General features: G+C 44.7%; 1 protein-coding gene across 1 annotated transcript; it reads right to left on the reverse strand.

Moving 5' to 3' along the window:
* Positions 1-2,525: 2,525 nt before the first annotated feature.
* On the reverse strand, positions 2,526-20,291 carry DYNC2I2 (dynein 2 intermediate chain 2). Its single transcript, XM_032972839.2, has 8 exons — positions 19,728-20,291; positions 16,939-17,048; positions 15,783-15,940; positions 14,650-14,759; positions 10,348-10,518; positions 9,283-9,509; positions 8,228-8,385; positions 2,526-5,687 (listed from the first exon to the last, which is right to left on the reverse strand). The coding sequence occupies exons 1-8, from the start codon at positions 20,082-20,084 to the stop codon at positions 5,449-5,451; spliced, it is 1,530 nt and encodes a 509-aa protein (XP_032828730.1). The 5' UTR covers positions 20,085-20,291; the 3' UTR covers positions 2,526-5,448.
* Between the last annotated feature and the right edge of the window lie 153 nt (positions 20,292-20,444).

A 20,444-nucleotide genomic window follows, 5' to 3' on the forward strand; every position in this document is an offset into this window, starting at 1 on the left:
ATATTCGGCAGGACCCTCCTGAAAATAGTCTTGGGACTCGGTGAAATTTTCCTGGTCAAACAAGCATCATTAACAATCATAAAATATTAATAATAAGATTGACACACTCGTGTTGTGTGTATCACCAGCAGCTGTGTTGTAAGCAAAATGATTTCTTAAAAAGGCGGGACGTAATTTAATTTAAATAAAATCAATATCACCAAATTCTAACGTGACCTATATATCGGAACATTGGGTGAAATTTATACAGCCGTGCAATCTGTTTTTAATGCGATACACTAAACCATGCAACTCGTTTTTATCATAAGCGACCTCCCATTGTCTTCTGCTGCTCATCCCCACAGAAAATTATTGCATTTCCCTAAGCGTGCATTGATGTGTTTTGCCGTATACAGGTGGAGCTGTTTACAAATCATCATGCGACAAAATCTGTGAGCCCTAAACGCTCTCCGAAACGTTCCGTGTCTCTTGCTTGCCATACACGGCCGCGTACTTAAAACAGACCGAGTCAAGTCTGCTGGTAGTTGTAGTTATTAATCTTAGCCTGTATTGTGTAGCTGAAAATGCTGTATGCAGACTAAATGCAGATTCAATTGATGCCAGACATATGACCAGTGTTTATATTTAAACAAATCTATATTATTCATTGCTGTTATGAAAATGTCGGGGGTGATTTTTTTTGCTTAACACGGGCTATCGCGACCAATATTATCCATAATAAATGTGTTTTGGGTTAGATCGCGTAAGTATGAATGTGCCATTAAACCCACCACCACCACCCGATACAGCCAATTAGTAAGGTTGGTCACGTAAACAAAACGTGCCACTCAGTTACACCTTCAGCACGCCGGTGTGTTGGAGAGTAAACCCACAACGTTTACAATTTTAGTACCGCGACATTTCCGCTGGGGGCGATTTGCCTGAATTGACGAAGAAGCCCTCCTGTTTTGGTCTCCACGTGTGATTAGGGAAGCCAAAGTGGGGGGCGGGGGGGGGGTGGATTTATTTTTTTGTCAAGCAGCCGCTGGGCCACCGTGTCGGCGGTTTGTTTTGGCCGAGTCGTTTGCGTGACGGGAGCAGCGTCCGATCGAGCCAGCGAGTCTGCTCGGACGTTTCGCGAGCAAGAGCTGCCCACAGTGCGCCGCAAAAAATAAACGAGCGGACATTGATGGCCAATTCCCACTTTCAGCTGTACCCGACGGAGCCGGTCAAGTCAAGTTTGACACATCGCACGGGCAAATACACCAATTAATTTGGTTTATCGGCACAACCGGAGAAATGTTGAAAAGCAAAGTTTTGACAATTTTATTTAAAAAAACTAAAATGTTTGCTTCATCTTCAACATTCCGGTTTTCTGAATCAATTAGCACATTTGTTCACGTGACAGATTGACTTGGTTGGCTCCGTCTTGTGGTGGTGGGTTATAATTAAAGATTGGCATTATACCTACGTGATCAAACCCAAAAGTAACTCATTATGAATCGTAACACTGATCATGAAAAGCCTACGTATAAGACATGATGTCGTCTTCACGTCAAAAGTGTTTTTACAAATCCCATTGGCCACAAGGCATTCTGGAGGAGTGCATAATTTCAGCAGTATTGATTCAATACAAGGAAACTGTGGACTTGCCTTCGAAAGTGTATCATCAGCACAGGCTTAAATAAGTTGCCCTATTTGTCTTAAAATGTGTTTCCATCTTCATGTGTTCATGAGCTGCCTTTTTGGGTTCCTGTGCAAGATTCCGTTCCACATTAAGGGGCAATATTTTATTGCCATGCTAGTGGTGTTTTGAGTACACTGAATGAGACACGTGGGACACGAGACTTCAGTTAGTGGGGGTGGTGCAAATATGGACAGATAAGCAAGATGAGATTTCAGCTTGCAACACTCATTACAATACAAATGACAGCTGATGGAGTCTTATCTGTGATGCACTGCAACCCAAGTCCATCATTCTCGCCTACATTTCGCACGGTTGGGTACGTACGGTGCGAAAGAAATTCAACGTACGGTCCATACACGGAGAAAGAAATGGTTCATCGCTTGATGCAATAAAGCAAAGCAGCCCCTGTGTGCCTTATACAGCCGGCTGTGTTTTTAGACGTGAAGTTGTGTAAGTCCAAGGTTCTGTTTAATGCGCTACTGTGGCCTGGAAGAATGTGCACTGTGATGCTCCTTTACGAGAGTGCGTATTTTAAATCACAGCATCCACGCGCTCATGTGCTTTCGAACCTCCGCGACTGTGCGTACGAATTCTAGTTGCGATTTTCATGTTTTTATAGCACAGGCAAACACAAGGTCAGTTTGCAAGCCTGATACAAAATGCGGATTTATTTTTGTTTTAGGGCGAGAATTGTTTTTAATGGGAAACCTTTTTGGGCAAATGTGGCATCTTGTAAAATATTTATTAGTGCGTTTTGATAACTTTGATAACCACTTAACGTTGAGCTTTAATGCATTTGTTGTACGTGCTGACATCTCAGTGTGTATGCTCTGTATACATCGGAAACAGACGCTTCTCATAGGCATCAGAATCTTTATTTATCTTGGAAGAATCCAATCGGCTACGAGGTTATGAAGGATCACTTGCGTGCCACCGTGGCTGACCTTTAGGATTGTCACTTAGCTTCGTTTGTTTTCGTACTATTAGATCAAGATAAAACGATAAGTGTAAAAAGTACAAATAAAAGCCAAAATCACCCTGTTGAATTCCACTGTATAATTTGTTTTAATTTCCTTGTAATCATCTTTGTAAAAGTATTTTATATCCAATATCCATATCAAGTTATAAAGTAGAACAAAAATTTGTAGCCTTGTTTTAAAAAGATTGTAAAAAAAAAACCTACCCTTTGTTTAAATATACAATGCCCCCAAATAGTCTTTGTGAACCATAATGAACGTACAGTTTGAGGTCATTTTTATAGGGCAGATACAATGAACCAAAGAATCCTGGCTTGCTGTGGCTGGTTTTGAAATGTTTTCACTTGTGGTTATTTTGTACTTTGGTAATGGCATAAGAATCTCTGAAGTTACTTGAATGTGTCCGAGTTTCTTGGCTTTTTCTGCCGGCTTCAAAGCTAAAATATGAGACCAGTATTTTGTACTCGCAGTATTCAACAACAACAAAAAACCCAGAAAGTTCCTTCCCACGGTGTTTCCGAGCATTTGTCTTCAATGATGAACAGGGTGAGCGATAAAAATGCTGCCAACCTTAAATCCAATTAGAGTGCCGATCCTCGAGAGCGTCTCGTGCGTGCACAACTTGCGTTGTCGAGTCCGCGATTCCATCGGCAATCATCTGGACAAATTCCCCTCCCCGTGTTATTTTTTGCGCCATTTCCGTATGGAGGGTGACGAAAGCACGGACGTAAAGATGAACCCCAATCGCGGCCGTCGCCTCCTTTCTCACGACCAACCACGTCGCGCGACTCATGATGATGGGCAATGGCACATTGGGCAAAGTTGAATAAGTCATGCGCTGCTGTCAACATGAAAGTATTCCACAAGAGCACAGCTTTATAAAAAAAAAAATTGTCATACTTTATCAGAAACAAAAATATACCGTAATGTTGCAGTGTTTGACTTTTGGAATGTAAAGTCATTTGTACAGGCATTAATAATTGTTTACTGATCAAGCAAACTCCTTAATTTATACTCTATTAACGTTTACTGAAGCTGACAATTGTGCTTCTGGGTTCTACAGAAGCAGAGAATATGAGTATTGAGACAACACCTCTGGAGAAGTGTAACTACAGGTGTTAAGAAGTTGAGACACCCAAGTAGACACCTATTGCCAGGCATGGTAATATGCGCGACCACACATCCTAGTGGTATAAAACGCAAACAGTGCTTGAAATTGATTGGCCTGCACCAGAGACGGCCTCCTTTGTGGCATCATCTCACCAGTGGCTGCCAAAATGCGAGCAGTACAAGGGCAATGCAAACACCAAAGCATTAAAATAGTTTGGGCTGAGCCGTTAAGTTAGTTACTTTTGTGTGGAACGAAGCAAGCTGTTACAACCTGCTGCCCAAACTATTCATACTGAGCGAGTCTGAGGCCGACATTTAACTGCTTTTTTGTCCATGAGCCTAGGCCAGATATTTCACTTGTCACTACCACCTGAGGTGGCATAACTTAATCGGCTCCAATTTCTCTACGTGACCAATACCGGTGAATTACGACCATTTCAAATGAGTGGGTTATCAAGCAACATATTTACTAATAAAGTAATTGTCTCCTATTATAAAATAATCCACTATTATTTGCCATAAATACATGGTTACAGCTAAGGTTTTGCTACATTAGGTGGTACTGACTTCTGCTCTGGCCCATGGACTACTTGCTATCGTGCCCAGAAGAAGCCCACTTTGCCGTGCATCTGTTACATAAAATATCACGGTGGCTAGGAGATATTAACTTCCTCGCCTGGTATACAGGAGGTCGTGGTTTCGATCCCGACACTGACACCTGTTGTATATTTGGAGTTTGCATGTCACTCCTCGTGGTCGCGTGGATTGTTCTCCATGTCCTCCAGTTTATTCCCCACACATTTAGAATCGACGTGCATTTAGAATATTTGGCAGCTATAAAATTCCACACGATGCTAAGCCACTTCGTTGAGATATAATTTGTGGCCAGGTCGCTTCTGAAAAAGACCTATTTATCTCAGTGGATCTTACCTGGCAAAACAATAAAAGGTTTAGTTTTAATTTAGTTGTGATGCTTGTATCTGCATCTATTTTAATTTACCACAGCTGCATTGAATGTGCCCTTTAACAAACCTTTGCATATTTCAGAAAAGTTGGTTACAACATGCTTACTACTACTTATTCCTTGAGCTGGCAATTACAATCGTGAATGTACACAAATATCTGCTGGTCAAGCAATGTTCCCTTTTGTTTTTGTTTAAACAGTGTTCCACCAATGGGTCGAGTTGCACGCATATCAACGCGTTGTGCTGTCGCTCGCGTGATTTGTAATTGGGTGTTTTTCAGGGGAGGCACTGTAATTTGTGAGGAAGCTCTCCAGCGAAATTTTCAGCGTCAGGAAGTGATTCGTGCCGTAGGGGTGACGACTGGCTATCGAAACGGTCATGGTGAATACGACAACATCGCGATACCTCAAAACGCACGGATGAAATCGCATATGCTCCTATGTTGCTACTGAAGTTGAAGCCTGGTTTTCTGTATACAAATAAAATCTGTTTACTTGACTGGTTATGTTTGCGTGCTTCTGTTTTCTATCTTGTGATGTTGATGGTCATGTGTTGGCAATTCGTGAGTGCTAAACCTCCCCAAGTGTGTCTCAAGAATTTTCAATTCGTGCGACGTTTATTTTAACATTTTCAACACCAAAATATCGGTCCATGTTCAAAGTCGACAATAAGAGACGTTGATCAAGTGCATCGTGCACGTGGAATCTAGTTAGGCTTTAGTCTGAACACTTCAGTCGCTCGTTGCACTGACCAACTGCTTAAGACGATCCGTCTCGTGAACTCCGGGGACAATTAACTCCGAAGGCAGGGTCCAGACACGCGCTGCTCCAGACTGTAAACCCACTGCCAAAAGTCCCGGTTGCTTTGGGTTGAAGGCAAGGCAGGAGACTGGACTCAAACTTGGACTTGCTTGTATGCAGTGTACCGGACCACTGTCCTTAATGGCCAAGTCAAATAAGAGTAGTTCACCTGCAAAGACACGTCGACATTACACGGCGTGTCAGCATTGAACAGTCCGAGGCAGTAGCTTGTATTTCGTTTTGCACAGACGATGGCGAAAGCGATGGAGAAGTCCCTTCTTCTTTCTATGGGATTTTTGGGGATTGCAACAGAAGTCCCGATCTGCAGAGATGTAGAGTTGGCAAGGTTTCTGGAGTTTGAGGAATAAAATCCATGCTCCAGATTATAACCTGCTCCGGAAAGTGAGACGCACCCAAAGCCTTTTGGGTCATTTTGAAAAGAACAAAATTGTAGGACAGAAGGGTGTAAAATACAAATTTACAAAATATAAAAGTGGAAACTGGGGAAAAAAGTCGCCAAGTCGGCAATTAAGTTTGACTGCACTCGGTGTGAATTCATTTATTCAACTCGCGTTATTTTAAGGAGCTGCTGTGCACATTAAGTAGCTAACTACCTGGTGCCAATTAAAATGTTAAAGTCTGGTCACGCAGCAGCAAACGGCACGAATGAATGTGTAAAAAATCAAGTGTGAATACGTTTCTTTAATTTAGAAAAGTAATGAGAATTTGGGTAACCATAGACAAAAAGGGAGGAGATTCCAAAGTGTGAGGGAAGAAGCGGAAAAATAATTGTTGTGACCTCCAGTGTGGTGGTGGAGCACAGTGTGGATGAGACGAAACGGTACGGGAGACTGAGTTCCTCAACATGGGTGGAGGAAACGGCGAGTGAAGTAGGAACGGTGAGCATGGTTGCAGCAAAAGTGCTATAAGGAGGCAACTGACTAGCTACCGGTAAAAAGGCAACATCAGCGTGTTTATGTTCGCCGAGTTTGAGCCAGTAAGGACACAAGCACCACCACTTTTCACCCGGGCAAACTGGAGAGAACAAACAAGATTCGAGGCTTTCGTGACTGCGGGAATTACTCTTTGGTTCTTTCGATAAAGTCACGTAGAAAATAAATTAACTAATAACAATACGACGTTTCGATTGCAACACAAGCAACCATCATCAGGTACAAATAAATGAGAAAACAAAGATAGTAAACTTGGAAATATAATGCAATACAACACAGAGTCGGGCCAACACAACAGTCAACATCCCCACCTGGTTGATTGCATTCTTCCAAAGATTGCTAAATTTGAGAGAGAGACAAAACATAGACACGGAGACACACAGACAGACACACAAGCAGAGAGAGACTCACACAGAGACACACAGAGAGAGACTCACACAGAGACACACAGAAGACAACGTCTCTGTATCGAGGCCTTAAATAGAGAGAGGGGGGGCAGAGGGGGAGTTGTGTGGAATTCCTGCCCATGGCGGACGGACGAGCTGGACACTGGACATCTAAACAAACAAGCACGGAGCGTTGTGTGGAATTGTGTGGAGAGAACAGTTTTAGATATTTATTCACTTATCACTCGAACAATTATACATATTTAAGAATGCAGAGTTATATATACACACACAAATAAAAATATTTTTTTAAATACCAACTTCAAATGTTATCAATGATTTTCATACGGCCTGGTATACTTCCCATATCGAACAAGGCCAATGAAAAATCGCGTGATTTATTTTTTGTTTATCTTTGACGATCACATTAGAATCAGAATATGTATTTATGCTGGAGGAATCCGATGAGCCGTAAAGCTCTTTTTCACAGATGTCCAGCAGGCATAGAAGTGTTACCTACAGCCCACCTTGTTTCCTAGAATAAAATCTCACTGCTTTCCGTTGATTTCCGCCCATTTCCTCAAACCTTGCTTCCGCTACCTTCGCAGTAGGGGCAAGGTCAGAGCGTCGACGATCTTCGCAGTAGGAGCAAGGTCAGAGCATTGACGACCTTCACAGTAGGAGCAAGGTCAGAGCGTCGTTTACCTTCACAGTAGGAGCAAGGTCAGAGGGTCGACGACCTTCACAGTAGGAGCAAGGTCAGAGCGTCGATTACCTTCACAGTAGGAGCAAGGTCAGAGGGTCGACGACCTTCACAGTAGGAGCAAGGTCAGAGCGTCGATTACCTTCACAGTAGGAGCAAGGTCAGAGCATTGACGACCTTCACAGTAGCAGCAAGGTCAGAGCGTCGTTTACCTTCAAAGTAGCAGCAAGGTCAGAGCGTCGACGACCTTTGCAGTAGGAGCAAGGTCAGAGCGTCTACTACCTTCGCAGTAGGAGCAAGGTCAGAGGGTCGACGACCTTCACAGTAGGAGCAAGGTCAGAGCGTTGACGACCTTTGCAGTAGGAGCAAGGTCAGAGGGTTGACGACCTTCACAGTAGGAGCAAGGTCAGAGCGTTGACGACCTTCACAGTAGGAGCAAGGTCAGAGCGTCTACTACCTTCACAGTAGGAGCAAGGTCACAGCGTCGACTACCTTCACAGTAGGAGCAAGGTCAGAGCGTCAACGACCTTCACAGTAGGGGCAAGGTCAGAGCGTCTACTACCTTCACAGTAGGGGCAAGGTCAGAGCGTCAACGACCTTCACAGTAGGGGCAAGGTCAGAGCGTTAACGACCTTCACAGTAGGAGCAAGGTCAGAGCGTCTACTACCTTCTGCAGTTGATGCGGCGAGCACCAGGGGCCGTGCGGGCGACCATGCAGCAGCCAGGACGTAGGAGGTTGCGGCGCGCACCACGAGAACGGGGTCATGAAGCAGCGCTGAGAACACGCGCACCTGCCCGTCTATGCCGCCGCTCAGAAACGCGTTCCTAAAAACACGGACGCAAACACAGCCGCAGCGTGTGTGAAAGGATCTACGCGTGAATCTCATCGTCTTTGTGTTTTTGGTTAATTCACCTATTTGGGGTTTCAACCTTTGCAAGGTCACCTTTGTTGAAAGGTCACCTTTGTTGAAAGGTCGCCGTTGAGCCAAGGAGGCTCAACGACATTGAACTCCAAGGCTTCGTCGGTCGACAGACTAAACGCACGTTTACTTTGACAATTAAAAACATGCCTTAGCTTGTTTTTCAATAACCGCAATCTACCGAGACAACTGATTTTTTTGCTGTTTTTACTGAGAGCATAGTTACCATTGCTGAGTCATTCTGTAACAGTACCAGCTTGCACTGACACACCGCGTGTGAACTGGACATCTGTAAAACTCCTGGACGTCTGTAAAAAAAAGAGCTTCATAGCTCATCGTATTTCTCCAGTAGAAATAAATGTTCTAATTCGGAAATTATACATAAGGTTTTAAAGATTGGCGTTTATAGAGCGCGAGACTGACCTGCTGCAGTCTAACCAGCGGCACCCCCAGTGGTAGCTCTCACTGCATAACAAAGTGTACGGAACACCAGCATGAAAATGACCATTAGTCTGCCAATATACAGTTTTCGTTTTCCCAATTAAGTCATTTGCGAATCGTTTATCGAATTTGGACCCACGACGCCGGCACACATGGCCGGCTATTTTTCAAATAATGTCAAGGGGATCTCTTAACATCCACTGTAAAAGACGAAGAGACAAGGATTCAAGGTGAATACACAGCCTGCAGTATTTAAACAGTGCGGCCGATGGGCTCCGAACCGCATACCTCTGACAACAAGCGACGAGAGCGCTACTGCTCGGCTACGGAGCAGTGACAGTAAAGCTGTGGGATGCCGCACCTGTTGAAAGGAGAGAAGTTAACAGCGTACACCGGTCCTTGGTGCTTCACGAAGGGGAACAAGGCTGGGCTCTTCCTGTTTAAAGGCGGCTGGTCTTTTCGAGTTGGTTGCTCGAGAGGCTCCAGGAGACACCTTACCACCTGCCCGCCCTCCAGCCCAGCCACGCACATGGATGAGTCCTCCGAGAGTGAGAATGCCGTGATGCCCAGAGGCAGCTCACTTTGTACCTGCGCGGTCAATGTGTACAAACACGCAAGCAAGCCCAGGTTTTAACTGCGAGAGATTTTTAAGGCGTTACTCAAGGTGCATAGCCACGAAGTGAGAACGTGCAGACGGGGTCACATTTATAGACCGTGGCGAACCATCATCATAAACAGCAATGGTCAGTCCACTGCTGGGTGAAGGCTTCCTCCACCCACAAGCGACTCCTATCTCTCGCGGCTCCAAAATGCAACAATTCAGCCGAGCACCTGATTTCATCACTCCATCTCTTCAGTCTAGATCCTATCCTCTTAGGACGAACTCCAATCCTTGGCTGCCACTTCATCACTATTCTTGAAAATCGGCCATCATTCCGTCTAGCGACGTGTCCACGGTATGCAAGATTTATTTAACCTGCATACTTTCTACAATAAGCGTGCTCCTCTTTCTATCAACCGCGAAAAATAAATGCATGTTCATCTACTGATCGTGGTTCTCCATTCAGATGTCCTATCCATCAGCATGTGACACTCTTCTTCAGATTTGGTGTTTACAATAAATATTAACTGAGTGCTCATGTGTTTTAATGCCAGAAGGATGTGCTTTGAGGGTTAAATTGCCTCTTTTACAGCATGTTATTTGCTGCATGTACTGTCTTTTGTTATATTACCTAGATTTGACTATTTCACTGTGAAGCATTTGACTCGAATGCTAATTAAACAACTTGAATATATGTCTTCAGGGGTTTGCACAGTCCCCACGTCACTTGCATTCCTTGTTTTCCAAGTTTGGGTGCTTGCCAGATTTTTCGACTTTTGTTTCTATGTAGGAAAGTTGAGTTCCTCCACTCGATGTATGACTTACTTTGCTAAGGGTGGAGGTGCTGGGAAGATGCTTTGCTAGGAGCACAACCCTGTTGTTTGGTGTGATCTTCCTTGTGCTCAGCTCCACTCTCCAGGTCATCACGCACCCATCCAACCCAGCCGACATGAGCAACAGCACCCGACTCTGACCTGGAGAATGGACCCACTGCACCTGGGGAAGACACAACATATGACCTCGGTCAGAACAAACTTAATTATAGATCGTAATTCAATTTCTAATGTTTGGCCAAAAGTCACCTTATGTTTAGAGTCTGGAAATTCCACATTCTTGTGTCACTCCAAATGATAACTTCCCACAATTGTACACATTTTTTTGTCTATTAAAAATATGCCCCCCCCCCCCCACCCAAAAAAAAATTCATCCCAAATGTACTGTCGGTCAGAGTCATGTCATGAGACGCAATATCAAGCTGGGATCTCCCTCCTTTGTATGATAGTGCAAACATTCGTGTTTTGCGAATGACCCAAGGGACCTGGTTAACACATATAAGAGCAATGTTCATCACATGACAGTGAAATCCAGATTTTAATGCTCAGAGCTGGAATTTTGCCAAATTAAGCAGATACCAACATTTCACGTGATAGCACTGTTGTAGCATTGATGACCAGGCTCGTGATGACCAGACTCGGGCCATCAACTTACTACGTGCATGTTATGGACCCCAAAGGGAGGGTTAGCACGGTTGACTACGTACGCTGCGAAAGTTCAACAGACATATATACGTATGCATGCATAGATGACGCTCCGAGTTGACTCATCAAGACTCTGTATCATAGAGCCCAATGCATATCCGACCAGGAACACATAGGCAGTGAACTCAAGCACGTACACCAAGCTCTTAAGGCTAATGGTTACTCCGACTATACAATCCGCAAAGCTATCACTCAAATCATGAAGAAGGACCCTCTTGAGGAGCCTTTCAAAACCATCACTTTACCCTACATTGCGGGGATCACAAAAAAGATCTCCAAAATCTTGAATAAACACAAGATCCAGGTCCGTTTCAACACATTACATAAAATCCGTGATCTGGTTCCGTCTGTAAAAGATGTGATTCCGGACATACAGTACCCTGGTGTCTACAAACTAAGTTGCCTCTGTGGTAGTAGTTACATTGGAGAAACCAAACGCTATGTCTCGGACCGCATTCGTGAACACAAAGCAGACCTTAAACACGGTAGGACCAACACCTCGGCCGTGGCAGATCATTGTTATAATTCAGTAGGCTCACATGACATTGACTTTTCCAAGACAGAGGTTCTTTGTAAGCCATCTGGCTACCATGAGAGATTCGTTCATGAGGCTATCCACATATACAAGCACAGAGACAATTTCAACCGAGAAGATGGATTCTGGCTTAGCAATCATTGGAAAGATTTGATAAACCATTTCAGGTCTTAATTGATTGTTCACGCTTACAGTGGCTTTCAGACAGCATACATTAATTTTTCGTCTCCCCCCTCCTCTTTTCAGAATATAGATGGACTAGTCCTTCTAAATAAACTGCCAAATCGCTGCGCGTGGCGCTGACGTGTTTTAAATAAATAAATAAATACACCGTTTAAAAATACCTTAATGCAAACCGCCACACCTGATGACGACCGTTTGTGTTATGGTCGAAACGTCATGAGAATTTTTATTGTTATATATATTTTATTATTTTATTGTTTCCCTTCAACGTGACTTTACCGAAAGAGCTAAGAATATGAATTACTGCGGTCATGAAAGCTTTAAATCAAAATTTAACCGCCTCTACGGGGAGGGTTTCCACATAACTTTAAGATCCTTCAACAAACTCCGGGATAAGAAGGCTCAGCTGATCGAGTCTCTCACCTTTCTGAAGAGATGCCGCGACTCTGGGGTAATACCAATCGCATTTACACTGACCTCTGCTGCTGTAACTTCTTCTAATGCGAAACGAATTGTTTTCAAAACTAGCTTAGCTCTTATCTCAGAAAAAATCGGACTTATACGCACCGAACTAGATCAGTTAGACAAGACACTCTACAAATCACACTTATCATTGACGGCAACAATGTCCACATCGGATTGGGAACATGTAGACAATATGACTGCCTCTTCAGCTGCTACTATGTCGACCAAATGTAAGGACAACCTGATTTCCAAATTTAACGTCCTCTTCAACAAAAGACTGGACCCACACACCAAAAAGTTATATATTAACAAAGTCGTAATTAATCGCAGTAACAGTTCTATTTCCGATGGTCTGAAATCCGTTTTAGCTAAAGGTCTAAACTTTGCAGTCACACCTAAACACATACCAGTTAGTGATATAATTGCCCAAGTAGACGTTGCTCTCAGGGGCCTGGGTCACATCGCTGCAGACGTAGCAAGATCTGAAATCGCTGCAACCCTCAAAAACGCTAAGATGCCAGCTAGCAACCTCAGCAAAGATGAGCGTTTGAATTATATAAATTAAAAAATAGGGATGATATTGTAGTCCTCTCAGCTGACAAGGGCAATGCTACTGTCATCATGGATAAAATAGAATACAACAACAAAATTAAAGAATTACTCGACGATGGTAGTTATACAAAAATAAAAAGAGATCCCACCAACAGCCTCGTCACACAAACCAACAAAATAATTTCTGATTCAACCGCATTAATTGATCAATCTAAACTGTTTTCGTTGAAACCTTCTGCTGCCAGGCCACCAATATTATACGGCTTACCAAAAATACATAAAGTAGATACACCCCTTCGTCCCATCGTCTCTACTATCAACTCCCCCACCCACAAACTGGCTCGTTTTTTGTCTGAAATCCTGCGTCCTTTCACTGGAAAAAACACCTCTGCGGTACAAAATTCTACTCACCTGGTATCGACAATCAAGGGTATTTCCCTGTCCCCAGACGACCTGCTTGTCAGTTTTGACGTAGTTTCCTTATTCACCAAGGTTCCTGTACCTGACACCATCGCAATCATTGAAGACTTGGTTCATCAAGGACTAAACACTGAAGTACCCCCCCTGGTGAGACACTGTTTAACCAATACATACTTCACTTGGAATGGAACTTTCTACAAACAAACTGAGGGCACCCCAATAGGCTCCCTCCCATCTCCGGTTATAGCTAACATTTTCATGGAGAAATTGGAGACTGACGCCATCCAGACTGCCACTCTGCGCCCAACCTTATGGAAGAGGTACGTGGATGACACTTTTGTCATCTGGCCACATGGCCGGCCTGCTCTAGACCAATTCTTCGACCACATCAATTCCATACATCCAGCCATCAGATTTACCATGGAAGTCGAAAAAGATGGCAAGCTAGCTTTTTTGGATGTCCTAATTAAAAAGAGACCTGATGGTTCAATGAGCCACTCTGTCTACAGGAACGCTACCCATACGGATGCTTATCTGAAACCGGATTCCCACCACCATCCATCACAGAAGAATTCTCTCATCCCTTCAACGTGACTTTACCGAAAGAGCTAAGAATATGAATTACTGCAGTCACGAAAGCTTTAAATCAAAATTTAAATCTGTACCATCGTAAGAAGCCTGTGAAATAGAGCCTAACAGCTCAATTTGCCCTTCCTGCTGAAATAAATCAAATACAAAAAATGAAAACACAGCACCTCCAGGCTGTATTTGTTATACATAATTAAAATTCACTCCACTGTAGAATAATCCTTATTAGCGGTGTCAGGCTATGATTGGGGTGGAGAAGTGATGCACTGATTAGTGCACTGCGCTATTAACCCCTTCCACCCAAGTTTGATTCTTGGCCACTACTAACATCAATGGCAAGTGATATATGAACCAGGCCTGCTCACCACTTAACCAACTCGCCCAGACTAACCTGGAGAAGTATGGTCAAACAACTCCCACAGTGTGCGGAGGCCTTCATCCAGCAGTGGAATGACAAAGGAGTTCAAATTATTACATACAGGTACTTATTTTAGGTTATTATATTTGGAGATATGGATTAACCCTGCCTGACATTAAACCATTCCCACCTCGAGCCGGAAAAGAAACAAACATTTTTTTTTTAAATAACTTTATCGGTACCGAGGCTCCCACAAGGCCATGCGAGAGAGCGAGGCATAGTTTGGCGCCAGCTATCGGAGAGTGTCGCTGCGGTTCTCTATGGTGAGTACGCGATGTCTTTAAAAACAACGGCGCAATACCTGCCTAAATGAAATTACCGTTGAACGGCGAGCGCGTGCCGAGATTCAGCCGTGAACGGCACCCACCCTGAAATTTTAAGTCGTCTCGGAACGGGAAAGGGCAAAGGATGTTTGCCCCATGTTGTACCTGGGTCACGGGCTGCTGGTGTGTAGTGGCATTTACGCCACTATGAGCCAGGAGTGGATCTTCCTCCTGCGATGTGTCCCATACAAACACCTCTCCGCTGCTTGCACCACCTGCATTCACGTATCAAGGGACAAACATGCATACAGCACATGCATAAACCATACGTATAACTACATGAGAGCCCATGTAAAACAAAGTCTGTTTTGCGAGATAGGACTAAGGCTCCAACAAAGAATGCGTAGTGCAAATACGTGTCCACGTAGAAACGTATACGTGATCGAGAAAAATATAATCGTGAAAATGTTTCTTGTTATCAAAGCAACACGTGTACATGCAAAATAAACACTAATAAAACCTAACACCTCCGATTAGCACGGTTGACTAAGCACAGTGCAACAGAAGTTCAACATGCATACATACAGCATTCTGTTAACCGTAATCAGCTGTACCTCTATCTGGGAGTTGCTATTCACTTATCAAAAACATTTACCATGGAAAAATATGGCAAAAAAATATTGATATTGACGAGGTGGCTAGGTGGATCAGAGGTCAAAGCAATTAGCTGGATGTCAGCCACCCAGAATTAAACACCAAAGTTCTCAAGTGAAGCATGTTATTGGTCTCATCCCAGTCACCGAGGAATGCCAAAAAAATACCTGAAATTTGATGTTTCACATCATTTGGATAATTTCCAAAAATACTGTTTCACGTCCATGCAAGGAACAGCAATTTTACAGCGAAGTTGGAATGTGCGCCCCCTATTGTGTAAAGATAAATAGGCCACTGCAAGGGATTTTCAGAAGAATCTCTGTGAAAAATCTCTCGAGCAGCTTGTTCTTAGACACAGAGGGCTGCAGTTCTCTGTGAAATTTCTTTATGGATTATTTTTCTCATGACGTGATGCCGATATTCCACCAGGAAGAACATTTGGGGAAAGAACAAACAATGTAAAAACAGGTTCACAAAATGAAAATATGATCCAGTAACCGAACGTTTAAATGTCGCCGATCTCATTCCACGCAATGAGATTGGCGACCTGTCGGTTGCAAGCCACTTATGCCAACCATTCTACCGCGGAAGCATCTCTCACGTCACAAATATTAAAGGAGAATTAACAACAGTGTTATTTTTACCTGCAATGACCGCTGGCCATGTGGGGTGGAAGGAGAGGCACAGCAGGCAGCCTGGAACATCCAATGTGCGATCAGGCATGTCTGGGATCAGCCCTCTCCGGCACACATTCCACAAGCAGATCATCGAGTTCTCCACAGTCCAATCTCCGTCATTCAGTCTGCAATGTAAGAGTTGTTGGGGACAAATTCAGCAAATTACCCTCCTGTCGAATGGTACAGTATTCCTTCGTTATTCGTAAGGGATATGTTCCAGAGATGTCCATGAATAGCAAATTTTGCAGATAACGATATTGGCTCTACGAATATCGTACGGGTAATGTCTGCAGATGCTTCTATAGTTTCAAAAAGGTCTCTCTCTCTATTTCTCTCGTCACTTTATATCATCACATTCTTTCTCATCACTTTATCTCACCACTTTCTCTTTCGATCCAGTTGTGCAGAGTTCCAGATGCGATTCGCGGATAGGCAAAATCGCGGATAGCAAGTATGTGAATAACGTGGGAATACTCTACTCGTATATGTTCAAGTTCAAGATGTTTTTGTTTAACCAGGCGATAATTCAAAGAGACCAGGATAGTTTCATTTGCAAGAGCGACTTAACAGGGCACCAAAATGACAAAGGCAAAAACTAAATAAAAGTACAACAATGATGCAAATAGAAATTATTGTGTAAAAAACTGCGTCACGTGAAAATCTAAATATTACTCAAACATAAATCAGTGTTAAATACCCCGTTGCGTAAGTCGGCTTGGACACATTATATTTAGTACGATTACAATTAAGTTTCAGAAACATTAAACATATATAGGTGACTCTTGTACTATTTTTTTCTATATTAACTCAGCCACTTCTTACTCAACTCCCCCCCCCCATTGTCATTGATTTAAAGCACTGAGATTTTATGAAAGGCGTTATACAAGCTGTAATTATTAGCATAATTTAATTTTAATGTACGGATAAGAAAAGTTTAATTTAGACCGTCCTACCCACTCCCCACTAAAAAAATATATACTGCTCATTGGCATCTCTTGTCGCAGAAATAAACTCAGGTGACGAAAGGTGCTCATCAATTAAACGGCACACACCCCGTTAATAATACATCGTTGCTGAATAAATACGCGGAAATGGAAATGTTAAGAGATTGACGCATCCGTACCGTCCAAAGGCCACACCAATCATGGCTCCTGTGCAGCTCCAACCGACGGCAGTCGCAGCCAGCCCTCGAGTCTTCGCCTCTGCGCAGCTCAGCTCATGCAAGCAGGAGATCTGGGAAGAGTATAACATCAGGAACATCGACAGCAGTGGTTTTTCCCTCTGCGGTATGTACGTATGTTGTATGTTTAACTTCTTTCGCACCGTACGTAGCCAACCACGCTAATCGGAGGTGTGGCGGGGGGGAAGGACAAGAAAGTAAATACAAAAAGCACTTCTAAAAGAATGAGTTTTCAATCGAGATGACTTAAAAGTGCATAGCTCCAGTGGCTTCCTAAAGCCGAAAGGGAGAGCGTTCCAGACTGGCCGCAGAAGTGCGTCTGAACGCGCGCGATGCGGTCTATAGCGGCCCAACAATCACGACCCATGGTGTACGACCCCTCCAAGGTTACCAAGGCCACAATATCAACCTGCTAGGTCACTAATGCCACAACACACAGCTACAGAAAAGCAGATACACACGCCTCTAATCAATGAGGTGGAAGGCATTTGTTTCATGTTGTGTAGTAGTATATTTTGTGTTCGTAAGGCATTTGCTTCATCTTGTGTACGAGTGTGTTTTATGTTACAGGCATTTGTTTCGTGTTGTATAGTCCCGTAGTGTTGTGTCTCCACCCACCACCTTCTACAATCCCCACCATCTTCTACAATCCCTACCACTGCCCAAAGCAACTAAACCCCAGTTTCCTTTGCAGTCTCATCATCATCATCATCACCACCTCGTCACCAGCACGAGCCTCATCATCCCCTTACCGCTAACCTCCGGGTGCCACTCCAAAGCATGTCTCCAGAACCTCTATCCATAATCTAATCTGTCCCCAGTCCCGCGTGTGCCCCACCCGTCACAACCTCCTCTTTCTGATTACATCCACGACTCTTATACCCATCACGTCTTATTTATTTTAAGCTTCCGATTTGCCCAATCCCATCCTGCTCGCCTTGGTGCATGAGGCGTGACAGGTTGATCCATTTCTAGGTACCGCACGGATTTGTGACCCTATTTCTCAACAGGTTTGAGCTCGAGTTTAATTGATTTGTTACGCGGATGATCCAATTTATCCAGCTGCGCGGATATTTTACAAGGGAAGATTCCGTGGCGCGTGAGAAAGGCAACCATAAACAACAACAAAAACACACATCAATATTGCCGAGAACGATTACAGGCTCCGCAGGAATATTGCCCAACAAACGAGGTGCTTTAACAGTCGCAAACAAGACAGGAGACGAATCTAAAAACAGTGCAAACGTAGCGTGAGAGCAAAGAGTCACAAGAATAAAGGTAGGCACGGGCGTAAGCAAGCGCTGTAGTTTTGTCGAATTGGGCCACAATGAGGGATTTAGAGTGAAGGGAGTGGAACAGGGGTGTACAGATAGGCGGTAGGCGTGTTCCATAAACGTGGGGCATGCAGAAACGCGGAAAGACTTTGGGGCTGTCCATAAATGACGTCACGCGGTTTTGGACGATTTTTTTACACCCCCCCCCCTTCGTTCCACGGCGTCAAAAAAAGTCAGACCCCCCCCCCCTCAAATATGACGTCACAAAGCTCTGCCCCCCCCCCCCAAAATAAAACATGCTTCAAATCGCTTTAAACTATTGTCATTGTAGTGCGTATTTAATGTGGCGCTGCACTCTGTTGTTGTAGGAGAAAACATTTATTATAAAGTCTATCTAATTAAGTAGAACGTGTTGTCTATATTTATTTAAAGTTGCGCATTTTGATGTGACGTCACATTTCTCAACCCCCCCCCCCCTAGTCACACATCGTCACAAATGTCTGACCCCCCCCCACCTTAGGTGCGTGACGTCATTTATGGACGGTCCCTTTACCCAAGCCAGTTTAAGTGGAATTTTAGTCGTAAATAAAAAAAGGCACTTCTGAGGCTACGGGGAAGGGAGTTTCGAGCAACTGAAGTGGTTCTTTAGGTAATTGGCGGATTTGTTTAAGAGGACCTTTAGGATGAGGCCACCCAAGTGATGGTCTCTCCGGATATACAGGCGAGGACATATTTGAGATTAGTGGTGAAAGTGGTGGCTCAATTCCTTACAGTTGGTGGTTGGGGATTGTTAAAATATCAAATACAGTACAGTACACGTCCTGAGATTAGTGGATGATACATACCTGTCAACCCATTATCAGTGCCCCTACCTTATTAAAGACAAATTCAGACCTTATTGGTCACCCCGTGCTCCTTATAAATCTCAACGTTCATCCCACAAAGTCCCATCACAAGGGAGAAACAAAAAGACCAAAACATGTTGGTTTTTTGCCCGTAAACTCAAATTTCCCTGCACAAGAACACGGAGGAACCTGTACGGGTTGACAGATATGGTGATGTCATCACCATCCATGGGTCATGGTCAATCCACTGCTGGATAAGGGCCTGTGAATGGCAATCCATTGGAGGAGTACGACACTTTGCAATGTGTATTGAGATTGTTAAGGGGACATGTACTGCATGTTTTTAAATGGTGTTTTCTGTATAATGCATATATAATATTAGCGGGAATGTCTATACACGAGATTTTACAGTGGCCCCCTCGTACTGACTGACACATGTCGCTGTTTTGCAAGAGTCGTGAGGGCATCGCGTCAGAATAATTTGTGTTTTTTTTTATTTATACTGGCGGAATCTGACGAGCCACGAAGCTCTTCGTGTGTTCACAGACGTCCAGCGTCGCGATCACGCAAAGCCGCGGTGCCCCCCCCCCAACCAACCCCGCCAGGCCTTCACCTCCTCTCCGCGCTCCGTCCAGGCCACCTCGTGGCCGTCAAACGCCTGGCTCGTGGCGTTCATGCGCAGCTGCTCGCTCAGCACGGGCTCGACGGCGAGCAGGAACGCCAGGAGGCCGCCCTCGTCGTCGTCGGCACCCGTGGCTCCGCGCCCGTGACGCCGCGAGCCCGCCTCGGGGCTCGCGGCCGTCTGCGAGCCGCGCGTAACGCAGCGCCTCGCCTGGCTCGCGGCGTCGCGGCTCTGCGGCGGCTCGCTCTGGGCGGCCGCGTCAGCCCGGGCCCGAGGGCCCTGCCGCTGCCGCTGCCAGGACGAGGAGGTGCAGCTCGCGGCCGCCTCGTTCGACGCGTCCGAGAACATCTTCTCCTCCTTCCTTCTTCTGCCGCCGCTGTCGTGTACTGCCGCTGTGGATGCAGCGCAACCAACTTGCAGGTTCACATTTTTGAGGTGGCCGAGCCAAGATCTGCAGCGCGGTCACCGACGAGGAGACGCTGGGGCTGGGAACCCCGCGAGTGATGGCGGATGGCGTGCGGGTGCCGGTTACCATGGAGACCGCGCGCTGGTCGCGAGTGACGTCACGTGCATTTAAATGAGCTGCTGAGGCGGTAACGTGACGTTCCCGCCCTCTGAAGTGGCAATGCGAGTGACGTCACGTGCATGCAAATGAGCAAACGGTGGTGATGACGTCACTGGTATTTTGACTTCTCGTACGCTGTGACG

Source organism: Petromyzon marinus, chromosome 49, assembly GCF_048934315.1.
Source record: "Petromyzon marinus isolate PM22_M1 ecotype Great Lakes invasive population chromosome 49, UKy_Petmar_22M1.pri1.0, whole genome shotgun sequence".
Classification (NCBI taxonomy): domain Eukaryota; kingdom Metazoa; phylum Chordata; class Hyperoartia; order Petromyzontiformes; family Petromyzontidae; genus Petromyzon; species Petromyzon marinus.

What these genes read in the sequence shown, in the direction of transcription:
- DYNC2I2 (XM_032972839.2), bottom strand. Translation starts at nt 20,084, where the DNA reads ATGTTCTCGGACGCGTCGAACGAGGCGGCCGCGAGCTGCACCTCCTCG. An exon ending in AACTTCTCTCCTTTCAACAG is followed by an intron (nt 8,386 to 9,282) that starts GTGCGGCATCCC and finishes CCGTGTTTTTAG; the next exon opens with GAACGCGTTTCTGAGCGGCG. An exon ending in CGCCGCATCAACTGCAGAAG is followed by an intron (nt 5,688 to 8,227) that starts GTAGTAGACGCT and finishes GTGTCTTTGCAG; the next exon opens with GTGAACTACTCTTATTTGAC.